Genomic DNA, 18,575 nt, shown 5'->3' on the forward strand with positions numbered 1-18,575 from the left:
ATAGTTTTGGTTGGTTTGTGGGCGTTAGAGTGGGCGTGGCACTCTTCTGAAACAAACTTGCACTGCGCAGGAATCTCAGGAATCTGCATGCCTAATCCCAGTATTGTAGCTCTTATAATTTCCGAGATCTCAGCGTTCATACGTACAGACGGACAGACGGTCAGACGGACAGACGGACAGAAGCACAGACGGACATGGCTAGATCGACTCGGCTAGTGATCCTGATCAAGAATATATATATTTTATAGGGTCGGAAACGCTTCCTTCTGCCTGTTACATACTTTCCGACGAATCTAGTATATCCTTTTACTCTACGAGTAACGGGTATAAAAACTAAGTATGCAGATATGCTTATATCCGTCTATATTAACATAATTAATTGCCTATAGGCCTGCACCAAAACCAATGTCGAGAAGTCTCATTATACATGTAGGATTGGCAGCCCTATTAATAACAGATCAGTTGTTCTGTTCCGTAACATTTTTCGGTAGTGTTAAAAAGCGTGAAAATTGCGAAAGAGCAGTAGAGATTGAGCATCAGCAGAGGAAGGTCGCGTTTGTCTCAGTAATAATTAATGCGTCAACTTAAGTATAAAAAACTGTATCAATGAAGTGTATTAATCAAAGAATATACTATTAATAATCTTTAAATATATTTACGGAAGCGAATGGAAGCCTTTCTCTACGAGCCTTTGGGGGCTCGACCGAGAACAATCGACAAACGAAAAATTGAGTGTGATACGCGGCCAAACAACCATCAAGTTCTTGTGCTAAGAATCCATCGATCGCAGTTTAATGAACAAAACGAAACGGAGAAACCAGAAAGTTATAAAACTGAAGTGATTACGAGAAAGAGAGACTAAAAAACCATCCAGATGAGCGGAGATTTTTCATGTTGCGCAATTCCACAAAGTTTTGCAAAGTATTATGAAATTCTGAAACTACAAAACTACAAAATTTATTGCGCAGTTTGCCGATCTGAGTGCAAAATTGGTTGTGTGGCGACAAGTAAATTCCTAACGGAAGACGACGAAAGGCTTTTATACAATCCGTGGTCGCAGAGAGCGACAATAATGGCTTGACCAGTAGGAAAACTTGGAAACGTAAAAGCTGGAGGAGATCACGACGGAGCAGAGATCCAGATGAGGTGATTGATGCGAGGCGGCAAAGTGACGCCACTGAAGTTGAAAGCGATTGAAGGCGATATTGAAGGCGTGGTTGAAGGCGTGGTTGAAGGCGCTATTGAAGGCGTGGTTGAAGGCGATATTGAAGGCGCGAGTGAAGAGGGAGTTGAAAAGCAGTTCGAAAAGCAGTCATCAGAGCAGACAACGGTTGCCGCATTTATTGCAACGATTTACCAGAGACGAAATCGAAAAGCAGTGGCAAATATCAGAGATGAGTAACAAAAGACTAGATGCAGCAGGCGATTCGCAAGTATAAATCCATACATGCATACATTATATTGAATTGAAATACCGAATTTGAAGTTAAACAAAACAATTTTATGCAACGTAAACAATATTTTATTCCGACTTAAATTGTTCTTATTTATTAATTTAAGAGAAAAGTAAGCAGTACATATTTGGTTGGTTTAAGAAATAAAATAAGTTATGTAAGTTTAGAAAATATGAATATTGAAGAGATCACACGATTTTCTGTTGCAGAGCTTAAAGACAAGTTAAAAGAATTAAGATTACCAAGTTCAGGCCTCGAAGCAGTATTACAGGAAAGACTCATCTCCTATTTTGAGGGAGAAAATATTGACCAGCAGGAAAACACAGAAAGTTCAGAGGAGTCAGTGTACGAGAACACTAACGTCGTAGAGTCAGATTCTTCTAATTCTCAACCCTTAGCCATGACTTTCACTCTGAGAGACATTGAAGATTCGCTTTCTGCATTCACTGGAAATGGTTTTCCGGATATTGATGAGTGGCTTGCAGATATCGAGCTTAGTTCTATTACAGTTGGGTGGACTGATCTTCAAAAATTCATTTACGGCAGACAGTTGGTAAAGGGAGCTGCAAAATTATTCTTGGGCAGCCAACCAGGAATAAATGATTGGGAGGCACAAAAAGAAGCTTTAAAAAATGATTTTTTTTTTCAATTTTACAGCAAAACAGGTGCACAAGATGCTCGAAAACAGGAAGAAAACCCAGAAAGAGAGTCTGATAGAATACTTCTACAGTATGACCGCATTGGCAAATCAGTCGAAGTTGGACGAAGAAAGTATTATAGAATACATAGTGGAGGGTATACCAGACTCGAAGCAAAATAAAAGTTGTTTGTACCAGGCGTCCAATCTTAAGGAGTTTCGTGAGAAACTTAAGGCTTACGAGAAGATTTCAGCGAGTCAGGGGCTTAAACCAAAGCCGAAGTTTGACAGTTCTTTAGTTTAAACTAACCAAGATGGCAGACGTTGCTTTAAGTGTGGTGGCAGCAATCATATTGCAAAGGATTGTAAGGAAGTAGGTATAAAATGTTTCAAATGCAATCAGTTTGGTCACAAGGCAAATCAATGCGGTACCAAGGAAGCTCGTAAAGAAGTGAAAAATGAAACTTTCAACAGAGCGTTTAAAAACATAAACGTTGGTAGCGACTAGATTACGGCGTTATTCGATTCTGGCAGCGATATTTGTAACATTTGCGAGACGGCTTACACTCGCATCCACCCCTACATTCTCAAACCTGATATTGGAATAGGTGGCAAGAAGATATACACTCTAGGTTCGATCACAGACTAAGTTAGATGACACTGACGTTGATATGTGCTTTCATGTAGTGCGCGACAAGGATACCCTTTATGAAGGTGTGATCGGTAGCGATGTCCTAAATACAGTAACCGCAACAATTGGAGCAAACGGAGTCGTTTTACACGCAGTTCATCCAGTAGATCTTGGACATTTGTCTGATCTCACCTTAGGTAGAGATGCAAATAGTCCAGACCATGACATAAATCTCATTACATTTAATAACTCATAACAGTGACAATCAAAATTTGACTGTAGATGCGTCTTCCACTGGCATTTCAGACTTGACAGAAACTTTTCATCAGTTAATGGCATCTAATTTCATTGAAGACAATTTCATGCCAGATTTAGATCTACTTCACTTGAGCAACGACATAAGATGAGCAGTGGTTGGGTTAGTTCAAAATTACAAGCCATTAAAGCCAGAGTCAAGCCCAGTAGAAATGAAAATACTCCTCACCGATAAAGACCCAGTCTATCAGAGACCTAGGCGCTTACCGTACGAGGAAACTAAGAAAGTCGACAAGCAGATCAGGGATTGGCTTAAGGAAGAAATCATTCGTCAAAGTGTTTCCGAATACGCCTCACCCATAGTGTTGGTTGCTAAAAAAGATGGCACTAAAAGACTCTGTTGCGACTACCGAAAATTGAACCAGAAGATTATTCGCGACAACTTCCCTATGGCCTTGATCGACGATGTTTTACAAAAGCTTCAAAAGAAAAAAGTATTTACAACGCTGGACTTATCAAACAGATTTTTCCATGTCCCCGTGCAAGAAAGCTCTCGCAAATACACCGCGTTCGCCACCCAAAGTGGTCAATACGAATTCTGCTTCGTACCATTCGGAATTTCTAATTCTCCTGCAGTGTTTATGCGATACATTTTTGCAGTGCTCAGGCCATTAATTGAAGACGGTATCCTTGTCCTGTACATGGATGATTTGATTATTTTATCAAAGGACGAACAGGAAGGCTTAGAGAAATTAAATAAAGTTTTAGGTCTGCGTATAAAGTGGGAAAAGTATCAGGTCTTACAGAAAAGGGTCCAATTCCTTGCCAATATAGTCGAAAACGCAACTATCAAACCATCAGCAGAAAAGACAGTCGAAAACTTCCCAGTCCCGCGAGGCAAAAAATGAGTTCAACGGTATCTTGGCCTAACATCCTATTTCCGAAGGTTTGTGAAAGACTTCGCTATCATTGCCAGACCTTTGTCGAACTTGCTTAGGAGGAACACTTCCTTTAAGATGGGCGAGGAAGAGTTAGCATCGTTTAATCAATTAAAAGTATCTTTGTCTAGTTCGCCTGTTCTGAAGTTATTCGATCAAAAGAGTGCTACAGAAGTCCATTGTAATGCAAGTATGTACGGATATGGAGCAGCCTTCTTCAAAAGGATTCAGCTGATCAAGAATGTCACCCAGTAGAGTACATGAGCCGCAAGACAACAGATGCCGAGGAGAAATATCCTTCTTATGAGCTAGAGGTATTCGCTATAGTGCAGGCTCTGAAGAAGTGGAGAATCTACTTGCTGGGAAGAAAGATTAAGATCGTCACCGACTGCAATGCGTTTGCTATGACCATGCGAAAGAATGATGTCCCAGTGAAAGTATCTCGTTGGGCCATGTTTTTACAAGACTTTGAGTACATAATAGAGCATCGTCCAGGCACAAAGATGAACCATGTCGACGCCTTAAGCCGCGTACATACCTTGTTGCTCCAAGAGTCAGTCAGACATCAAATTCAACAGGCTTAACGTCAGGATGAATGGATAAAAGCCATTTGTAAGGTCCTTGAAACACATACCTACGACGACTTCTATCTGAAGCACGAAGTTCTTCACAAGAATCCTATAAAAGAGCTTATAGTAATCCCATCAGCCATGGAGAACGATATAATCAACACAGCTCACCGAGAAGGACACTTTGGCATCAAAAGGACAATTGACTTGGTTCAGCGCGATTATTACATTCCAGAGTAAGAGAGGAAGGCTCAAACTATCGTGAAGTCCTGTGTAGAGTGCATAGTTGGCGAGGCTAAGAATGGGAAAAAAGAGGGTTTCTTAAACCCGATAAACAAGGCAGACGAACCGTTACAGACCTATCATATTGACCACATTGGCCCGATGGATATGACAAAAAAACATTACAATCATGTTTTGGTCGACGCTTTCTCTAAATTTGTGTGGCTTTACCCCACTAAGAGTACTGGCGCTGACGAGGTAGTGGATAGAATGGAGAGGCAGTCTGATGTTTTCGGTAATCCAAGTCGTATAATCACGGATCGTTTAACGGCATTCACAGCCAATGCTTTTCAGGAGTACTGTAAGGTTAACAATATACAGCATTTGTTGGTAGCCACAGGAGTGCCACGTGGCAACGGGCAAGTAGAGCGTATCAACAGGATTGTCATCACTATATTGACGAAACTTTGTGCGGAAGACCCGAAAACTTGGTATAAGCATGTAGGCAGGGTTCAACAGTTTATAAATTCCTCTCCTCCTAGAAGCACAAAGACAGCTCCATTCAAAATCCTTACTGGGATCAATATGAAGACCAAGTACGATAAGGAGTTAGTCAAGCTATTAGAGGAAGATTTCTTAAATGAGTTACAGGAAGAGAAGGAGAAGATTCGAGTGGAAGCTAAAGAGAACATCGCAAAGATTCAGGACGAGAATCGCAAGTCATTCAACAAATCAAGGAAGCCAGAGTCTGAGTAAAAACTCGGAGATTTAGTAGCTATTAAAAGAACACAGTTTGGTGCAGGATTGAAGTTGAAAAATAAGTTCTTAGGGCCTTACGCCGTTACTAGTAAGATGAGACATGGTCGATACCTTGTCGAAAAAGTAGGAGATAATGAAGGTCCAAATAAAACGAACACTGTCGCTGAATATATGAAGTTGTGGTCATCCTCATTCGAATGTAGGATTGGCAGCCCTATTATTAACAGATCAGTTGTTCTGTTCCGTAACATTTTTCGGTAGTGTTAAAAAGCGTGAAAATTGCGCAAGAGCAGTAGAGATTGAGCATCAGCAGAGGAAGGTCGCGTGTGTCTCAGTAATAATTAATGCATTAACTTAAGTATAAAAACTGTATCAATGAAGTGAATTAATCAAAGAATAAACTATTAATAATCTTTAAATATATTTACGGAAGCCAATGGAAGCCTTTCTCTACATACATGCACTACAAAAATTGATTTTAATTTAAAATATGAATTTTTATCGTTACGAAACAACCCTTATATTTATAGGAGAACAAACAATACAATACATCCTGCAAGTAAGCTAACAACATTTTAACTATTACGCTATTCAACTCTGCTTAACCTACCGCTTTACGCCCAAGCAATAAGTAAGACACTTAAATTATAAACACTTTTAATGGAACCCTTTAGAAGTTTATCTACCTAATCAAAACATTCGAATGTTTTAGTTGTACAAAAAATTAATTTCCATTACAATCTGTGAATGTTTTTATATTTATTTGTATTTATGGTAATATCTAAGTTCCACATATAGCTCCTAGCTATGGGAAACAAATGCGTTAGAACAAAGATAAAATGGTCTTTGGTTAGAAACTATGAAAATATTTATGTGTAGGATCTGGTAAGGACGAATTTGACAAGGCTTAAGCAGTACAGAGTTAAGCTTCAGGTTTGCGCAGGTTTTAATTTTGAACACTATCCGCACAAGACTCCAGTGAAGAGACCTCCTCCAGCAACAAAAGTTAGGTCCATTTTCTAGTATACAATAGGGAAAATCGAAAATCTTTTCTATGCGAATTACACAAATGTAATTCAAAATATATTTTGAGTCGACTGCAGATTTAAATGCATAAAATCATAATTTATCCGTCGACAGTCGAAATAGTTTATTTTGTTGTTTCTCAAAATTATTGACACATTAAAATAGGACTGCCAAGAAATTGCATTTATAAACTTTAAAGTACTTACGTTTTCCGCAAATCTTGCGTATTTACCCTCTTCAGATAAGATGTCACTCGAGCATCTTTTTAAATGAGCAATTAGGTACTTTCGAATAGACTTCGTTGAAGGCAATATTACACTGCATACAACAGATAAAAGGGCCCAGTTCTTTAAATTTACTCTTGAATTAGCATCTGGATGATCCGTTGTCTGTTTAATCAATTGTAAATAAAGTTCATTTAACAAAGATTCCTTTTTCATACATTTTTCAATTATTGATTGAACTATTCGGACATGTGCATCTTCAGCTCGTTTTATCGTTTCCCCTGTAAAATAAAAATACATTACATTAAATAAAGTTGTGAAATTGTATTCGTTCGATATAAAGTAAAATATAATGTAATGCAGAAAAAAGCATTTTCGACCTTTTCAGTATACCTACACTCAGAAAAAAGCGCATCCTAAACTTGAGCGCGATTTATACTTGATTTCGGATAGTATTTTTTTAAGCTTGTTTTAAGAATGAGTATGCTGCGCGTTCTTGAATTAAAAACAAGATAGAACGCTATAGTCGAGTACCTCGACATTCAGATACCCGTTACTCAGCTTAAGGGACCAAAGGGAAATGGAGATATGCAAGCAGCAAAGCGAGATTGAAATGCGTCACCTACCGGCGGTAGACAGATTTAAGCGTTATGGGCGTTAGAGTGAGGGTGCAAATTTTTTTTTGGATCAATTGATAGGTATTGACGAGACCAATACATTTCAGATAAAATTTTTTATCTAGCATGAAAATTGTGGGCGCCACAGGTTTGGGCGGTTTGTGGGCGTTAGAGTGGGTGTGGCATATTCGCGTGACAAAATTGAGCTGTGTACAAAGCTAAAAAATCTAAATCTGAGATCCCGATTCTCTATCTTTGATAGTTTCCGAGATATCCACGTTCATACTTACGATTTTTTGAAGTTTGTGGGCGGTTTGTGGGAGTTAAAATGGGCGTGGCAAACTTTTTTTTGGGTCAATCGATAGGTATTGATAAGGACAATACATTTCAGCTAAAATTTTTATTCTAGCATGAAAACTGTAGGAACCACAGTTTTGGGTTTGTGGGCGTTAGAGTGGGCGTGGCACTCTGCTGAAACAAACTTGCGCTGCGCAGGAATCTCAGGAATCTGCATGCCCAATACCAGAATTGTAGCTCTTATAGTTTCCGAGATCTCAGCGTTCATACGGACAGACGGACAGACGGACATGGCTAGATCGACTCGGCTAGTGGTCCTGATCAAGATTATATATACTTTATGGGGTCGGAAACGCTTCCTTCTGCCTGTTACATACTTTCCGACGAATCTAGTATACCCTTTTACTCTACGAGTAACGGGTATAAAAATTTAGAAAATTGGAGCTGCTGGATACGGTGGGGATAACAGCCCCCGGCTACTTAGCTAGTTTTATTCTTACTGAGAATAAGCGTCGAATGACGAAAAATGATATTACATTCGATAAAATAAATAAACTATATTAATTTTATGTATTCGGCACGCTACAACAGAAAATTTACGTGCAAATAAATATTTACTGTTGCGGGCCGAAATCATAAATTTAATATAGTTTATTTATTTTATCGAATGTAATATCATTTTCCGTCACAATTGTTGATATCAGAAAATTTTGTTAAAGTCGCGTTCGCCACTACTTTTTACCTCGTTAAGAGGTGTTTTTGTTTGATGTGAAAATGAGTGCAAAAAGTGACGCGAAGCTCGAAGAGTTTTTAAAAGAATATGAACTGGAAGATGTTCGGGATTACCTCGAAAGTAAGTAATAATAATGCGATATCCAATTTGTAATAATTGTAAATTGAAGTGAAGTAGTAATTGTGCACTTGGTATTCCTGCGAAAAGCACAGCACGCGGTTTTTTTCCTGTATAACTAACCTGCAGTACCATTCAGCGCTTATTGAGCAATCACTGCAAAAAGTTCATGACTGAACGCTCAATAAGTGCAGAATTTCTAAGAAAATGAGTGCTTAAATTAACATAGGCATGTCCTAGGGTTCATCAGTGCTCAAAAACTAGCACTCACATGTTAAGCACCTTTTCATCGCGTAGCAGCAAATATATATACAGTTTTATTTAATTTCTATTATTTTTTTATTTATTTCCATCTTTATTTTAAAATGTTGGCTCGGGAGTTCCTGGTCCTAACGGAATCGATGGCACCTCCTCGCCAGCATCTGGGGCCGTCGTTGCCATTTTTTTTGTGCAGCTCAAATTCTTCACGCACCGCATTGCCTTCTGCAGCACCTTTTCGGGAGGCTCCCAGGGTTCCACTAGAGTGATTGCATCTAGTATTCGAAAAAGATTTAGTTTTAAAAATATAACTAGACGAGAACATAAACAAGTGACCGAAAGTAATCGTTATTTGTAAGTTTAATTTATAATAAAAGAAATGTTATCTTTGACATTTAAATCAAAAATACCAGATCTGGAACAAGTTCCTCGGATAATATGCTTAAAATGGAACGATTTATGCTTCCATCTACCATCAGCTTTGCCAAAAAATATAAGAAAAATTAAAAAAAACAAGAAAGGAAATTAGCTTCGGCAAGCCGAAGCTTATATACCCTTGCAGATATAATTATTAAATTTAAAAACACAAAAAATGATATTCCCAATAGTATAAGATAATATGTCAAAAAACACCGAAGCTATAATTTGTTTCATATTATTTTCCTACCAATTTTCCGATCGTTCCTATGGCAGCTATATGACATAGTCGTCCGATTTTAATAAAATTTAATTCGAAATTCAAAACTAAATAAAAAATGTTATTTCCAAGCGTTAGAGGTTATATGTTGAAAAACACCGAAGCTATAATTTTTTTCATATTATTTTTCCACAAATTTTCCGATCGTTCCTATGGCAGCTATATGATATAGTCGTCCGATTTCGATAAAATTTTATTCAAAATTTAAAATTATTTAAAAATTGTTATTTCCAAGCTTAGGAGGTTATATGCTAAAAAACACCAAAGATATAATTTTTTTTCATTTATTTGTCCGATTATTCCTATGGGAGCTATAAGATATAGTTGTCCGATCCGGCTGGTTCCGACTTATATACTACCTGCAAAAGATATAAGACTTTTGGGAAAGTTTCAGCCCGATAGCTTTAAAACTGAGAGACTAGTTTGCGTAGAAACGGACGGACAGACGGACAGACGGACAGACGGACATGGCTAGATCGACTCGTCTAGTCATGCTGATCAAGAATATATATACTTTATGGGGTCGGAAACGTCTCCTTCACTGCGTTGCAAACTTCTGACTGAAATCAATATACCCTCTGCAAGGGTATAAAAAGAGATGAAATTCTGAAATTTTTGTTTCCGGCCAATTGATTTTTTTTTTTTTTGTAAAAAATTATAAAAAAAACTAAGCCACACGGTATAAATATATTTTTGAATTATTTATTAAAAATTTTTTATTTTGCAGTTGCGGGAAATCTAACACTTTTTCAGGGACTAAAAATGGAGACTTTTATTTAAATAGCCATGTTTGCTTACGTACACAAAAGTACAAATTGTGGCTTAATGTTAATAATATTCATTTGAAACGAACTCTAACAACAAACATAAGTTATAAAAATAAACATCTCTTATTTTTGGCACCTAGGAAGCTTGCACTCAATAAGATTTTTTAATTCTTTCACAGATTCATTTATTTATTTATTTATATGCACCATTTGTTGTTTTTCACGTCAAAAATTAAAATTTTTCACAGCTTTCTATTTACCGCCACGTGTTTTTTTTTTGGAATCTTATAGGTATCACTTTTAAACTCAAGATTTGTCATATAAATGCCCAAAGCCTGCCAAAGAAAATTGAAGAGTTTAGGTACATGTTTGTAAATTCGGAAATTTATGTTATATGCGTGTCTGAAACATGGTTTGTCCAGAGTCTATGTGATGTGCTAATATCGTGTGATGGATATAATGTGTACCGTTCTGATCGTGTTAGTCATGGGGAAGGAGTTGCTATATATGTAAACAAAAAATTAAAAGCCAAAATTATTTGCCAACACACAATAAACAGTGCAATAGAATATATTTTTCTTGAAATACAAAGCCCGATTATGGAAAAAAATCTGTTAATTGGCTGCATTTATCGTCCGCATCGCAACACAAATTATGATGATTTAATCAATATTCTGACAGACATTACAGTAAACTTCACTGATGTAATCCTTGCAGGCGATCTTAATAGTGATATTCTGAGGGAATCTCACCTTACCAGCAACATGGAATCGCTAGGTCTAAAACCAGTGAATCTTTCATTTCCAACCCACTTCAGCAGAACACGTAACACATTATTAGATTTGTTTTTTGTGAGTGATGTTAATAAAATATGTTTGTATGATTAACTAATCGTTCCGTCCTTTTCAAAACATGACCTTATATACCTGACCTATAACTTTGACCTTAACTACACGGACAATACAATATTTTATTGTGATTTTAATAATATTAATTATATACTGTTGAAAGAAGCATTTGACCAGTGTGTATGGAACAATGTTTACAGTCTTCCAACAGTCGGTCGTCAACTTAACCTTCTAGACTTAATATTAGCCACTTATACGATAGTTTTGTTCCAGTGAAAAGTAAAACAATTCCACCGTCCGAAAAACCATGGTTTATACCCCCTTCCCATAGAGTCCATCCGTTCGAAACGGTTGGGATTTTTGACAAATGTGAAACTCCAATTCCCACAGGGCACATCTACCATCCGACAACAGCTGTCAAATCAGCTGTGGCTAATAAAAACACAAGCAAAATTTGTGAAAGTGGATTTTGCCAGACCAAAATGAAACATTTACCAACTATTTTGGCTGTTGTACACAGCAAAATCTTAAGTTGAATCAGCTTTTATTGGCAGCCAATTCAGAGGAGTGGAATGACGACGAATTGGATCTGTACGAAAGCATTTTTTCTGCAAAAGAGCAAATGCCACGAAGTGTGTGGATGCTGGTACGTGCTCTTAAATAGTATTAAAAATACTATTAAAGAATGCGATTTATATTAAACAGATGCGATACGGGACATTTTGGGAAAGGATATACCGGAAAACAACGACGAGTTCTTCAAAGAGAGCTTTCATATAGAGAAGAGGACCTTTTCGTTTTTGGTGGACCGACTAGGTGTTTTGAGGAAGAACTGGCGAAATGTCAATTCTCTGGAAAAACGGATCGCTATAGCCTTGGGATCATTAGCGGTTTGTTGGGAATGGTCTTGACAGCCACTACAAGAATAATAACGCAGTCATTTTAGCCTGTTGCATTTTGCACAACATTTTAAATGAGCACAACAGCGCTATAAATGAAACTTGGCAACAGGCTGCAAGTGACCTACGCGAACAACCAAATCGGACTAATATGTCTGCAGATTTTAGCCAGCCAGCAGAAAAAATAAGGGCAGCTGTTCCCAATACTGTCTAAATGGTAACAAATAAAGTTCATTAATTATAAATCTGTTTGTTTTTTATTAATTATTATTTTGGTCTATTTATTTTAAATTTTTTGGAATTCGTTGTTTTTCTCAACAGCTCCAACAAATCCGATTGGAATTTAGCTTGGCTGTCTGCCATTCTCGACAATATTTCTGTCTGCGCTCGCTGCTCCTCCAGCCTTTCTCGAGCTATCTCCACAAGCTCCGACTTGTGGTCCACCTTTGCGCGCTTAGCAGGGGGCGCCTGAGCGTTGACTGCCGCTGCAGATAGAAGCTTCCCTGTCATCTGGGTCTATATCCAAGAGCTCCACAAAGTATTCCCTAGTATCTGCAATAAATACATTTTATTAGATAATTTTAAACCAAAGATATAAGTGTGGGGACATACTCTCGCCTTCCAGTTTCAAAAGTTTCCCGTCATCATTGTTTACGTTTTCGTAATGAATGTTTCACTTTCCACTTTCAAGAAGAAGAGTTTAGGGTTTCCAACCAAAGTTATCGCCTAACTATCGCATAAAATAGTCCGTCAAATTTGGATGGGGAAATAACTGGAAAATTTTCGGAACGGCAAAACCTTATGGACCATCCGTTCAACGGATGGTAGATGGTGGATGGATCTCTGTAGGAAGACCCTATTACCAATTATATAAAATTGGCAATTATAAAATATAATGAAGCATACCAGAAGTGGAAAAGAAACAAAACATCGCAACACCACAGCATGTTTGTATCTCTGAGAAAAACGGTTACCAAACTAATCGACTCTGCAAAGTCAAACTTTCTTTAGTCAAAAATTTAAAAACTCAATATCTTCGAGTCAAACATGGAAACAAATTAAAGCTCTAGGGATAGGTAAACAAAAGACATCACAGGAACTAGATGTTGACATAGATGAACTCAACCTTAAATTAGCCGAATGCCAAGTTCTTGAGGTCACAACCAACACGTACCTGAATTCAGTACCTGAAAAATCTGTGATACTAGGTTTAGATTTATGTGTTACTATGTTTATGATATGAGTTTCACGCATTCTCCAATACATGAAATTATAATAGCCCCTGTTTATACAACACAGACAAATTCATGAAATGATATTAATAAAGCTGTCAAATTTTTCGAATTTGATATAGAGCTCTATAGAGTAGTAGGCTGTGAGTAGGCTGTGCCTCAGAATTTCATAAATTGGGACTGAATTCATAGTCAACTTTCGTGTGTTATCGAATTCATGAAACGGTGTTTATGCACACACGAATTTTCTCAATTCATGAATTTATTTCATGAAATAGGCATAGCATAAACACAGTATGTGTTGACCAATGTGATGTTTTAGATAATATTCTTAAAATTGAGTCTAACGCAATTGAAACTGACGATATTCATCCTAAATTTATAAAAATTCTACTTCCTTAACTTATCCCTTACCTTACGCTCACATTTAACACGGCTCTTACTACGTCTACGTTCCCTGATTGCTGGAAAACCGCCAAAATTATCCCAATACCTAAATCAAACAAAAAATACCGGCCGATATCTATTCTTCCGTACCTCTCGAAGGTGTTTGAAAATATTGTCGCATCACAAATAAATAATTTTATATCTGTCAATAACCTCTTAAATGGCCATCAATCTGGATTTAGAAAAAATCGTAGTTGCACTTCAGCCATCTTAAGAATAACTGAAGATATTCGTCAACCGACGGAAAACTCGTATGTCACCTTCTTACTATTGCTGGACTTCAGCAAAGCGTTCGACACAGTAAATCATGAAATCCTGTGCAAAAAACTCAAAAATTTGTATTTCTTCTCCAATACTGCCGTCAAACTTTTGTGTTCGTATCTCAAAATTTGTCGCCAATATGTTGTATCGTCAAATATTTGTTCTTCGTTTGCCTATCTGAAGCGTGGTGTACCCCAGGGTTCGGTTCTTGAACCACTATTATTCACACTATATATAAATGATCTTCCGTCTGTGCTGTCGACATGTAATGTCCATTTATATGCTGACGATGTTTAGATGTATGTTAGTCGTCCCTTAAACAGAATTAGTGAGTGTTTAGATATTTGTAGAATGGAGCTTCGAAGAGTAAATGAATGGGCAAAAAACAACGGTCTAGCCATCAATCCATTGAAATCAAAGTGCTTAATCATTTTTAAGAAAAAATTATGCAACATTGAACTGTTCCCCTTGATGATTAACAAAACACCAATTGAGTACGTGGAAACCGCCAATAACTTGGGTATCACATTTAATAGAACCTTTAACTGGAATGACCACGTAAGCAAAGCTGTAGGCAAAACATACGGACTAATAAGATCCTTGTCACTAGTTAAATCGTCACTAGTCACTAGTTAATAGTCACTAGTTGGAGTCGTCATCTAGCTTTCTTTGCGTCCAGACGTGCTTAAAATTCTCGCTATGTTACTTCCCCGCTGTCCCGAGTGCAAAACCGATGTTACATTGGCCCAGCTTCGCGCTTCGGATGCTGTTCGCTGCTCTTCGTTGTGCCGTCGCGCGTAGCCCTACCGGATAATGTGCTCAAACTCTTATTAAATCCAAATATTCTGTGGCAATGTGATAGCTGTGTGGTTGCGAATGATTCGCATTCTAAAATAGATGAATTCGATGATAAATTGAAAGCCCTGGAGCGCTTATATCAGGGCCTTCAAAATAAATTCTTGGAGGCGTTCCCCCCTAAAGATGATGCATTGAATCAGAACGTGAATCCCACACCGCGTCTAGCGAAGCCTACCAACGTAGCTGCAGCCCCCCAGTCATATGCGGCTGCTGCTGCTACGGCTTCCGCGGTCGTTGACCCTTCTAATCATGCTCTGGATATGGAGAGAGGAAATTTCATACAAGTTCGAAATAAGAGGAAAAGAAACAACAACAAGCCCAATAAACATGTTGTTGGAGTGGCTCCTAATGCCGAAGACCTTCATGTTTTGCCGAACAAGAAATTTTTACATGTCGGAAAGTTTGCAACTGATACAGAGCCGAATGCTGTTTTAAAATATGTGTCCACCAAGCTTAAGGTGGATGCTAGTTCTCTCACTTGTGCAAAACTTGTAAAAAAAGATGTTGACGTTACAACTTTAAAGTTTGTAAATTTCAAGCTTGGTATCCCCGATCAGCTTTACGATACAGTCTTCAAAAACGATTTCTGGCCGAACTCAGTTAAGGTCAAAAGATATATTCATAGAGAACGGGCCATTGTGGTGGGGGATGGAATTTTATCTAATTTGCCGGAGCCTGGACAAACTTCATCATCAAGTCAGCCATCAAAAAACCCCTAGTGTTCGACGCCACTGGCGTCGATACTTTTGCGGGACATCGTCTGCAAGCCTTTCCTCATTTGTCGGAGTCGTTTTCGCAACAACATCGTCAGCTGCTTGCCTTTCTCACTGCGCTCTCTTCATCTTCTGACTCTCTCCTAACGCACCATCGACAACATCAGCCGGAGCTTTTGTTGTCCACTTTGGGCGACATTCGCCGTCCACCTGGCTTGAACAACGGCGCGCTCCTCGGAGTTGCGCTCACATCATTTTCCGTTGCTCTCCTGATGCTTCATTAACAACATCAGCTTTTGTTGTTTGCTTTGCGAGGCGTTCGCCGTCCGCCTGGCTCTAATATCGGCGCGCTCCTCGGAGTTGCGCTCTCATCATCTTGCGTCTCTCTCCGGAAGTACCTAGAAAGTCGGCTGGATTCTTACTCTTCATCGCCTAATAATTATGCGCTCTCCGTCTCTACCTTTCTGACGTTCGACTTTCTACAACAACTTTTATCGACACATTTGGCTGGATGGCGAGCCTCTCAGAGTGCTCTTTCTGAAGGTGCTCTCTGGAGATGCTTTCGCCATCAACAACAACAATGGACTGAGGCTGCTGTAGTACGTTCTCGCTCATTATTACCAGGAGTGGATTCACCTGCGTGCAGTTATATTTTGAATGCTAATATTGACTGCCCACCTAATATTTGGAGCGCCGATCACCAGCCTATTCGTATCCGTACCACTACTTTACTGAAGGTTCTTACAAATAATTTTATTAATGCGTACGAAAGCTTAATCCCTTTTCCAGGCAAAGTCTCATGGTGATCATGACGTCATCATTTTTGTTGAAACCTGGCTCAACATGGATTTCTTCGATAATGAATTCTTTGATACAAATCTTTATCATGTGTTCCGTAAGGATCGAGATTCCGTTAAAACACGATGCTCCAGAGGTGGCGGAGTTTTAATTGCTGTGCGGCGTATCATACATACCCCCAAGCAGTAGTTTTGATTTATATAAAGCGCATGTGGACAACATTGCCCACCTATACCAGGAGCTGGAAGATGGCCAATATATATGTGTTTTGGGCGACTTCAACCTATCTTCGCTCGTGTGGGCTCATGATCTTTAGTCTTCAGCAATGGTTCCCAGTAATCTGCATCTTCCCCACGAAATCTTAGTCATCGATGAGCTTCTTAGTATGGGATTAGTCCAGATTAACCATGTTTTTAATAACTTAAATAAGCTTCTAGATCTAATTTTTGTACACCCTGACTTATGCCTTACTCTATGCTGCAGCGATAATCCTCTAGCCGCGTGTGATGCTCATCACAAGCCCCTATTAATCTTAATTACTTGTTATATTTTCTCACCAAATAATTCTCGCTTGCCTCTTACCTATATTAATTCTAGCAGTTTAGATTCTATCCGTAGTGATATTTCTAATATCAGATGGGCGGAAGTCCTCTCGCATGCGGATGTGAATACAACCTATGAAGTTTTTATATCTTATCTCTCTACTATTATAGGCAGATACGCTAAAACTAAAGTTCAAAGTTCTTATAGACTACCATGGTACGCACAAGGACCAAAAAAATACAAAAACCTCCGAAATAAATTCTATAAGCGATACATAGATAGCGGTAAAGCTGCTGACTTTGATCGGTACAAACAATATAAACGTGAGTTTGAGTTCCTCAATAAATTCTTATACAGCCAATATATTGCTGATATAGAGGGTAAACTAATTACCAATCCTAAATCATTCTGGCACTTTGTCAATTCTAAACGTACAACCTCCTACTTTCCTTACCATATGTCATATGAAAGTCTTTCAGCTTCTTCTGATATTGGGGTCGCTAATCTATTTGCTAAGTACTTTGCATCTAACTTTGAACCGACCTCGCTGTGGAATGACGATGATTCACTCGGTGCCATTGCCACGATGCTAAATATTGGGTGCTTAGATGTTACTGATTTGGACTGTCATGTGGCGGCTGAGAGTTTTAATGACTCAGGAAAATTAGACTGCGATGGCCTTTCTCCATTTATTTTGAAAAACTGTATAGGTGTTCTTTGTGAGCCCCTAAAAATGATCTTCAACAAGTCTCTTTTCACTGGGGTATTTGCGAATAGATGGAAACTTGCCACAGTTTCTCCTATATTCAAGTCTGGTTACAAAAATATTGTTTCAAATTTTAGGCCAATTGCAAAGCTAAGTAATGTCTCAAAAATGTTTGAACGAATTGTAGCTAAGCAGCTAACTTTTCTTGCTGGTCGGATCATCAGTCCTAACCAACATGGTTTTATGCCTGGAAGGTCAACTACCACTAACTTAGCAACGTTTAATCTTTTTTGCATCCACTCGTTTATCAGTCATCATCAAGTTGATGTAGTCTACACCGACTTCGCCAAAGCATTTGACAAAGTCTACCATAATGCTTTACTGGCAAAATTGCAGAAATTGGGATTTCATTCATCACTATTAAATTGGTTTAAATCTTATTTAGATGGGCGGATTTATAGAGTGGAGTGCAATGGTGTTTTCTCAAACCCGTATGTGGCTACTTCTGGCCTTCCTCAGGGAAGTGCATTGGGTCCGTTTCTATTCATCATCTTCATTCATGATTTAAGCTATTGCATAACAAATTCTGAATTCCTGTTGTTTGCGGACGATCTTAAAATATTTAGGTCTGTGAATTCAATCTCCGATAGTGAACTTCTTCAAAATGACCTAGTAAAAGTGGGAAATTGGTGTTCTCGTAATAAGTTGCCTCTGAACGTGTCAAAATGTTTCTACGTTAGGTACAGCAAACGATTAATTAATGTCCTTAGCTCTTATTCCATTAGTTCCCATGTTCTTTCCTTAAGAAATGAATCACTGGACCTAGGAGTTATGTTTGATACCAAATTTACTTTCATGGATCACATAAATTACATAATTCCAAAGGCATACGCTATGTATGGTTTTGTAAAACGAAATTCCACGCAATTTAAAGATCCGTACACGAAACTAAGCCTATTTTCTTCGTTCATTAGGTCCAGATTGGAATATGCTTCGTTTGTCTGGAGTCCGACTGGTACTTCACACATCAATCGTATTGAGCGTGTTCAAAAAAAATTCCTATCTTTTG

At 38.2% G+C, this 18,575-nt stretch overlaps 2 protein-coding genes across 2 annotated transcripts in view; both read right to left on the reverse strand.

Annotated features, from left to right (window-relative positions):
* The window catches only part of LOC119559291 (pleckstrin homology domain-containing family H member 2-like), a 339,250-nt gene extending 328,244 nt beyond the window's left edge, over window positions 1–11,006 (reverse strand). The window contains exons 1-2 of the mRNA XM_037872368.1: window positions 10,954–11,006; window positions 6,698–6,996 (exon numbers count right to left, since the gene is read on the reverse strand). Of these exons, the coding sequence (XP_037728296.1) occupies window positions 6,698–6,931 (234 nt within the window). The 5' untranslated portion in view covers window positions 6,932–6,996; window positions 10,954–11,006. The remainder of the gene's footprint in view (window positions 1–6,697; window positions 6,997–10,953) is intronic.
* Window positions 8,834–18,575, reverse strand: part of LOC119559301 (kinesin-like protein KIN-14I) — a 163,295-nt gene continuing 153,553 nt past the window's right edge. Inside the window, exon 5 of the mRNA XM_037872380.1 lies at window positions 8,834–9,012. The gene's annotated coding sequence lies outside the window, so the exon portion shown is untranslated. The remainder of the gene's footprint in view (window positions 9,013–18,575) is intronic.

Source organism: Drosophila subpulchrella, unplaced genomic scaffold (assembly GCF_014743375.2).
Source record: "Drosophila subpulchrella strain 33 F10 #4 breed RU33 unplaced genomic scaffold, RU_Dsub_v1.1 Primary Assembly Seq20, whole genome shotgun sequence".
NCBI lineage: Eukaryota > Metazoa > Arthropoda > Insecta > Diptera > Drosophilidae > Drosophila > Drosophila subpulchrella.